The 8986-nt window shown below is 33.6% G+C and overlaps 1 protein-coding gene across 1 annotated transcript; it reads right to left on the reverse strand.

Moving 5' to 3' along the window:
• Positions 1–440: 440 nt before the first annotated feature.
• Positions 441–8681, reverse strand: LOC149419960 (ubiquinone biosynthesis O-methyltransferase, mitochondrial-like). The gene is made up of 6 exons (XM_089637392.1): positions 8481–8681; positions 8127–8374; positions 7814–7940; positions 6130–6255; positions 3692–3962; positions 441–679 (listed from the first exon to the last, which is right to left on the reverse strand). Exons 2-6 carry the CDS (start codon positions 8360–8362, stop codon positions 564–566), a joined length of 876 nt encoding a protein of 291 aa, XP_089493518.1. The 5' UTR covers positions 8363–8374; positions 8481–8681; the 3' UTR covers positions 441–563.
• Positions 8682–8986: the final 305 nt, after the last annotated feature.

An 8986-nucleotide genomic window follows, 5' to 3' on the forward strand; every position in this document is an offset into this window, starting at 1 on the left:
TACCTTACATGAATTAAATACCTCCGTTTTTTTATTTATTTACTGTTATTTATTTGTTTACATGTAATTGTTGGGTTATGTAATATAATGTGTATTTGTTGGGTTAGCTGGAAGAAATAGGATGTAACCTATAAGCTACACCCTTTGTACTCTTTTTTGCGCAATAAATATTTTTTTGAATTTTGATAGCTGGTTTGGTTATCGATTTTTTTCACAGGTTCAGAAACATAAACAGTATCTTAAGGCACAGAACATCAAAAAGATTCGTTGATTGTAATGTCATTGACCCGGTATATTTGCATCGATATTTCGATTTAAAACAGTTTTTTTATTATTTAGCCAAGTGGACTACGGGTTGTGCAAACTAATATGTTCAAAATATAAATATTACTCCTGCAGTAGAAATGAAAGACAACATATTATAGAATGCAGCAGTTATATTTATTTAAAATAAAATAAAAGTAATTTATTAATAAATAAGAAAAACATAACATAGAATAATTTAACATAAATAATATTTAATTTATTAACAGTTTACTCCATTTTTTGCATACAAAATGAGTTTATTTACTTTTGACAGCGTGCACTGCATAATTTATTGACGTATTGGAGGTCCAGTACCATTCATTGTTTAGAAAAAAGTACAGCATTCCGTGAACCATCTTAGTTTTGCAACCATCTGAAATGAAAAAAAAAAATTAAATAAACCATTTATTTTGAGATGATTTCATGGCTGGGCAGAGGTCAAAATTCAAAGGTAAACTTCTAGTTCTGTGAACAGTACACCTCGCGTCCAAAAAATAATGATTCTGATTTTCTCTTATTTAAATCGTAAGTAAAAACTCCTCTGAAATTATAAGATTTGTAATTAGGTACTTAACCGGTCAGCAACGTAAGCAGATATACACGATAAAATAACGATAGCAGTCAAGTACAATAAGCGTGTTTACACGTCAACGCGTGTGTTTCCACAAAAATCGTCATAACTCCGTTATTCTTCTAGTGACATCCCTAAAACAAAAAGTAGAATATTCGTATTGAATGAAGCTTCACATCTCTATTCAAAGTTATCCATAGAAACCCGTAAAAAGACCTACTCAGTGGAAGCAAATTTTACCCGCCAAATCGTAAAACGACGCCAAGAAAGCCGTTTGACGTGCCGACCCGCCTCGCAAGTTTAATTATTTTTTTAAAAATATATTTTGTATGAAATGGTCAAAAAGTGAAGTGACAGAATTGTTTATTGTACATTTGTACGATGAAATAAGTGTTTTTTTTTTACATTATCCGTGATTTTAGTATCGTTTTTACATAAAACATTACAGGTGAGTCATTTTTACAATATTTTCATGTTTCCATTCTAAATTTAAATATTTACAAATGTTAATATTTATTTATGATACAACAATTTGAAAGCCTATTTTGTAACCTTTCTAAAACAGTTTTTACTATTCGGCTCCGTTCAGTAATGTTTCATTTATAGAGCTTTGATTGTGAGGCGGTAATAACACAACGTTTTCGTGAAATTGACATTTCGTTTAAGACATCTTAGCTTCAAGTACCTACTTATTTGTAAACCATAGATATTTTAACAACACAAAATAGAACATGTGTTTGTACCCAAAAAACAAGTGAGAATCTCTTAATTTTTTGTTCCTAATTTGCCAATTTTTAATAGCCTTAATTTAACTCCACCGCAGAAATGAATCTATTTTCATTTTCAGACAGTATCCATGTTACTGGATAGGCCGTATTGGATTGCGATTATATCATGCCAGGTAGAATTAAATCGTTCTACCTAATTCATTATTGATTGAACCTGTATCTATAATTTATTATCTCGCTGAAAGAAAAATGTTTATCATGTAACTGAATTTTTCGTTTTCGTGTCATGAAGTAATATTTTGGCTAATAAGTAGGCTCCGAATGAGAATCATTTTTTAAGTATATTTTATTTGGTTATAAAATTTAACATTTAGAGGGATTTGTCTATGGTCACTCGTTTTTTTGAGTTTCCTTTATCCTCGTCGATGGTGTGTGTAAAGCCCGAAGATATCGATCTAGTGAGTGGTTTATTTATGGCTCGTAGTAGGAACAACGATCAAGGCCACCATCTTGAACCGAAACCAGAACGTAACAAATGTAACGTTAGATGAAATGCCAAATGGTCAAGTTAAAACAAGACATGGATGCTCAACTATAAAAGAAAAAAAAAAAAATTTATCCAGAGTGGTACTCTCATCTATGGTATCATGCATGACCGTTAAACTAATTTCAATTTGGTCCACGTACATATTTATGAAAAAGCGGGCGCATTATATCGCAGTATTTAGATCAGATTGTGCATTGCATTTTACCTTACAGATAGTTTAAGGACAGTGTATTAACGAAAGTAAAAAACTACATGAGTATTACATTTACTTCAAGCAAAATTTCTGACGTCATTCTACCCACTTATCACAAAGTCATGTATTCAAATTACGACAGCACTTTTGTCACAAAATGAACGCTTTTCGCGTGTTACACATACAATTTTAGAATCTTTACAACAAATTTACATCAAATTGGATTGATAAGCTCATTGGCCTTTAAATGAACAAACTACATCATCGGATTTAAGGGATAACTTTGTGCTCTGTTTTATATGGTAGAGAACATGCATCTATATTATCTAGGCTTACGAAGCGAGGCCTCAGAATTCGATAGGGAGTTGTATTGTGAAATTACTCTTATGGCGATGCACTATGTCGTGTAATATTTTAAATTGAGCCGCTATCAATAACCCTTACATAGATGGCGATAAGGTTTAAATTCCCGCTCAACACCATCCGCCTGTTTTGATTTATGCAAGAAAAAAACATGGCCAAAAAGTGCCTTTTATTTTATTTTGTGGATGTTCAGGCATAAATATTAAATTTTTTTTCAATCATTTTATAAATAACTTAATTTGCCACATTATACAATAAAATCATAACCGAAAATGGGTTCGTAAGTAGGAGATTTTTAACTTTAAAGCAGTTTTCATAGGCATTATACATAATTTTTTTCTGGGCTTATAAAAAGACTTATCTAAAAAATACTCGATTATTTCAAAGGCCAAGATGTATTCTACTCGCAGTATTTAATTAAAGCATCTAAAACATTTCTAGGCGACTAAATTTTCAAACCAAAAACACATGATTTTGCATTACTACGTATGGCATCGCCTTAAGTCTTAAGTGGTGTTATTTTTAGATTGAAATTATGCCCCAGAGGGCGAATCTATTGTTATTATATCGTCCCTGAGAAAGAACACCATTCAGAATCAAAAAAACGCTTGAAATGGGTGTTTGGTGACCAAATATTAACAGCCAGGTACTACTTCTCAGGGTTCCTCTTCCCCACTGATAATAAAATAATGATGGTTGGATAATTTATATAGAGCCTTTCTTGTGAAATCTTTCATCATCAAAACGCTTCCAAATTGGGGATGACCTAGCTCCACTGGTTCCAGACAGTTGGAAGCAGAATCTTGTGCAGTATTCACAAAATAAACAGTTTGATAACATTTCATTTTCTGAAAAAGCAAAATTTTCAATTTATAATAAAGGTAGTAAGAAGGAGTTCAAACATTGTCGGGTTATTCACAATCTGGGAATGTATATTTCTTTAAAAAAAATGAAATTATATTAAAATAAACAGTATTTCATACATTTATCCAGCAGCCTCGTCATATCATTGGGCGAAATGAACTTCTCCCACTGGTGCGTGCCGGGAGGGACTATCCTCAGCACATTCTCCGCCATCAGGATACCACCGAGCCATGCCAGGTTGGTCTTGTTCAGGGTGGTGATGAACATGGAGCCGCCGGGCTTCAACGCCTTGATGCAGGATTGGATGAAGAGCTCCTTGTCATTTACATGCTCCACTATCTCGGAGGCGACTACCCCGTCGAATTGTTCATAGTTCAAATCGGCAAAGTCCTACAGTAAATTCATTATTATTATTATTATTATTATTGAATGCCAGATGATAGGAGGTAAAAAATTATGAATGTGTAGGTGCCTCAGTGGAGGCTACCCAACGGCAGACCGAGAAAGAGGAGGATAGACTGCATGAAGGAGGATTGGAGCAGGACGGAAAGTACTGAGGACTGGAGGCAAATGGTGAGAGACCGCAGGCAGTGGAGATCATTTGTGGAAGACCTGGGACATAGTACTGTTATCCCATTTACTGATTACTGGCTGAGTGGTCCAATGCGTCGGGTTCCCACGTAGGCGTTGCGGGTTCAAGCCTCTGATATTTCGTAAAAGTCAGACAGAAACAACTAGTTATAGCGTAAATTTTTAAGTACAAACCAATTAACACACTTTGTCCGGGAAGGGTAGTTCTACCTTTTACGCAGGTCCTGCTTGAATGGCGGAAAATGTATTGCCGTCCGATAATTTTACATATATGTTTGATACCAATCTCTTTGTAAGGGTCCCAACTATATGTTTTTAAAAATATGAACCAAGTCTTCCCATATCTTTAAATTCTTTTCTTTTGTATGGAAGAATATTTTATCAAAAGTAATCTTCATTTACCCGAAGAACATAAAAAAAAAAATGAAATAAACAAACAATATTTATAATAAAGGTTTAAAAATGTTCAATGAACTTCCTTTAAATGTTAAGGAAGTCTTGCAGTTTTTCGTGGGTTATGTCTCAATGTTGTGAAGTCTAAATACTAGTACATAGGTAATAGAATATTTTTATAGTAGTTTTAGAATAGATGTAAACTAGATATAAAATGTTAAATTTTATAACTAAATAAAATACACTTTAAAAAAAAAAAGAACGGGTAATACATTCTTTTACTTATTGCACCGGAAATGCTGAAGTTTTTTGTAAGAGCAAAAAATAAATAAAATTTGAAACGTAATAAATAAAACATACATTTTTTACAAATAAAACCACTAAATGGCCCAATACTGACTTTAATTTCAGATTATGAAGTCGTATTACAAAAGAAGGCTTAATTTCAGAGAGCAATTTTGTCAACCGTTGATGGGTTGAGTACTATGTAAAAAAATTTCATTAAAATATAATATGTATTATTTTAAAAGATATAGCTGTTTAAAAACTAAATCCATTTTCTCGAATGGGACCATTGTTTTTGCCCGTATAAAGTGTGTTAATAGTACTCAACTGTTAACCCTGTACAAATCGCAAGTGCTATCCATGGTTAAATTTGACAGCCACCTCTGGTCTGGAACCCCAAATAGAATCCTCTCTGTGCAGAAATGTGGTCCGTTACAATAAATTCTCCTATCTTAATTGACGGATTGCAATCTTCAGAGCACAGGCGTCGGGTGGGAATGCTGGCCTTGTTCTACCAGTATTTCAATGAAAGATGCTCCGAGGAACTAGCGTCATTGATTTCATCGACACCGGTGCACAGTCGGAAAACACGCCAAACGCACGTCCAATATTTGTCACAAGCGAACAGCTTATTTCCATATCTCATTCTTGAATTCAACAGTGCCGGCCTCTGTGTTTCCTCCCTCCTACAACATGGGTCTCTTCAAGGAACCTTGAGTTCACTCTTTCCTTTCCACAATAAGGCCCTCCACACAGCATCCCATCCCATTTGACGGCCGGCATAGTCCAGTGGTAACGCATTGGACTGCCATTCCAAAGGGCGCGGGTTCGAACCCGGCGTGCGCAAATAAATTTTATTTGATTAATTTGTGTTATTTCACAATTAATTAATTAAAATAATATATAGTATATTTGCGGCACGTTCCAGAGTGGAAGATACTACCAGTATCGCCCTGGTGTAAGACCACCATTCAGAATTGAAACGTTGCTCCAAATGGCTTTAGCCGTGTTTAGTGACTAGATCTGAATAGCCAGGTACTTCCCCACCTTCCTCTTTCCCTTCCCCACTTACCTTCAGCCTCACAACATCCCCCAATTGGGGATGCCATAGTCTCACTGGCTCCAGGCGGGAGCAGTTGGGACTCTTGTGAGGTATTCACTATAAAAAAATATAAAAAAATCCCAAAAGATCACGAAAGACCCTGAGGGAAATTATTTTCCTAAGGGCCTCCTGGGTGGAGTTAATGTAAAAAACAACAGCAAAAAAAGGGAGGTAAAATGATCTAACCTCTATTTTATCATGGACGTACTCCAAGTTAGGTGAGGCCATGTCTAGTGCGTGATCCCTGGCGCACACAATCAGCTGCTCACTGGCATCCAATCCCACCACAGACGCCCCGAGTCTGGTGAGAGGCTGAAATCAATTGATTCATTTATTTGCAAGTGTGCTTGGTAATACGACTCCATAAACTGAAGTTAGTCAGTGCTGGGTCAATACATTGTAATGTTTTTGTAAACAAGGTAAGATTGTTAAGGCGAAATAATACTTGAAAAAAATATCAGTTATGGGCGTTTCCAAAGAGTGGACGTGTTTCCAGTGGGCGGAGCAAGAGACCAAACCATTTCATATTTTGAGTATCAAGTTTCATTTGCATGACGCATATTGCACAGTGTGACATGGTTTAATTTCACACGGACAAGTTTTATAAATATAAATTTAAAATGATAATAATAATAATTATTATTACATAAATTAAATGAAAATACTTGGTTTTAGGTCACTTTATTGATGGATTTTATTGTCTACCGGTTTCTGTACCTCTATACCGTCCCAGGACAGTTACAAAAATTATGCTACTAAATACAGAAGTATGTACACATATATTATCAAAAAGAAAGAGACAGTATACTAGAGTGGGACAGTGCGTCAGTTGTGGGAGAGAGGTGGGGGAGGGGAACTTGGGATAAGTGAAGTAATGGTGAACATATTAAGAATTGGGCTGACAGTTAAATTTAATTGGTTACCTATTATTATAATATTTTAATGTTTTCCTGTTTTATATAATATTTTAATTTTAAAGTTCTTATTTTTCGTGCACTGTCACTGTCTTTTATTGTTGTCCTCTACTAAAATAGCACTGTTATTGTTAAATTTTATTCTCTGCTTTTGTGTAAACCGTTTATTCTTTATTTCATATTATGTAATTAATTTTTTTTAAAGGAACACAATAGGAAATTTTATTTTAAGTTTATTATAATTAAGCGCACTTGAAGTGAAACAACACAAAACTGCGCTATATAAATGTTATGTTATTATTATTATTAATAATTTCTTCCTTTGAATTTACCGATTTTTTTTATTTCCAAATTTCTAAATTGTTTAGTCTTACCTATTCCATTTTTTACGTGGGACTTTAATTCCTGTATCACGGTTAAAAGTATGGTCTTTTTAAATTAAATTTCTGATTATGAATACAGTAATAAAAATATGTAATTTTCATTTGTAATTATTGATTTCAAAAACGATCTAAAACAGCACATTCCGAAACGGTTCCAAATAGCTGCAACATAATTTTGACGTAGAAAACGCCAATGTCTGGTAAGACGGCTGTCACCAACATCGCCCGGCGTGACATCAACTCTGCCGAGTTCGCAAATAAAAACAAACATATTGTTTTGGCGGCCCATCGAAAATGGCACATTTTGAATCATTATACAAAATTTACATAAAAATACTTTCACTATCATTCATTCATTTTGGTCTTTATTTTAGTTGAAAATAAAAAGTGAAAATACCCGATTATCGACCTCAAAAATACACTTTTGAGATATCGCAATTTGAAAGCACGGAGATGAAAGTAAAATCAGATATTAAACCTTAAAATCTATATTAGACAAACCTTAAAAGCCAGCAACTCTAATGTTCCACCAACCACAAAAGTGTTTAATGTGAAATTCAATAATTGAATTACCTCTGTTAAAATTCCTCCGCCACATCCAACCTCTAATATTTTTGTTCCAGTCAGAGGTAAAGGTGTGTCTCTTTTTTGTTCCATGTCCATTAGTGTATTATTTAAACCATCTCGAATAAAAGGCACCCTGAAAAAAGAAATAATGTCATACTTTGACAAACTGACAAAAGCAACAAACTTATACATATTTATAATGGTTTCAGAAAAATATCACTTCGAGAGCACCAAAATCTAACGTTACAATAGTTAGTTTTTGCTTGGCTTTTAATAGCATTATAGGAAGAAAAAAATTTGGAGTTTATTGCAATTATACCTGAGTTTGTTTAGAGAGTGAAGACCTCTCATCGACCCATTCGTATTCCACCATTGCTGTTTTAATTTCTCATGTAACAGAACATCGTCGTGGTCCACAGTAGACCTGGCTGATTTATCTCTATCCTGAACCAGTTCACTTGAATGTGTTTTCTCTTGACTTGGGGTTACATTAGTGGACATACATCTCATAGGAAATTTTCGTCTAAGGAGAATTGTGACATTGCGGCACAACATCTCGGTAAATTTCTAAAATCAATTTATGTAAGTTTAATATAACAAATCACAATATGGTAAACTCACTTTACTTCCTTGTGCAATATAAAAAACTACGCAACAATCCGACTATTTTTACCTGAAGATCGAAGATAACAAAAATATTATGATCCAGAGGTTATGTCCCAAAACCGTAGAAAACTTTTTTTTTATTTCATAATACCAAATTGTGTGTAAACTTTTCAATTTAGACTGCACATAAATAATATTAATGAAACATTTTTTGTTTTTGTACAGGAACGGAGTACAAAATTTTTCGGCTTGACTTCAAATTTCGTAATTTTATTTTATTTACTTTAAATATTTTATGGCTATAAAGTTAGATTTTTATCAATCTTCTGATTCTGATCAGTTCTTTCGTAAACCTTCTAAACACTAAAGTAATCACTACACCGCCTCAGCCAATACATCATCATTTTTCTTGAAAAAAAGTTAAAGTTTTTATTTTATATAACATTTATATAATTTAAAATGCCTCACATTAAGTTAAACTATTTTTAAACTTCTCTTCATTGTTATCATCATGTTATTTTTGAAAAATTATGTTTTCTCGTATATAGCTTCTCTTAGAATCTCACGGCTATA

The sequence above is a fragment of the Hesperophylax consimilis genome, chromosome 11 (genome assembly GCF_061612785.1).
Source record: "Hesperophylax consimilis isolate HC1 chromosome 11, BYU_Hcon_1.0, whole genome shotgun sequence".
In the NCBI taxonomy this organism is placed as follows: Eukaryota; Metazoa; Arthropoda; class Insecta; order Trichoptera; family Limnephilidae; genus Hesperophylax; species Hesperophylax consimilis.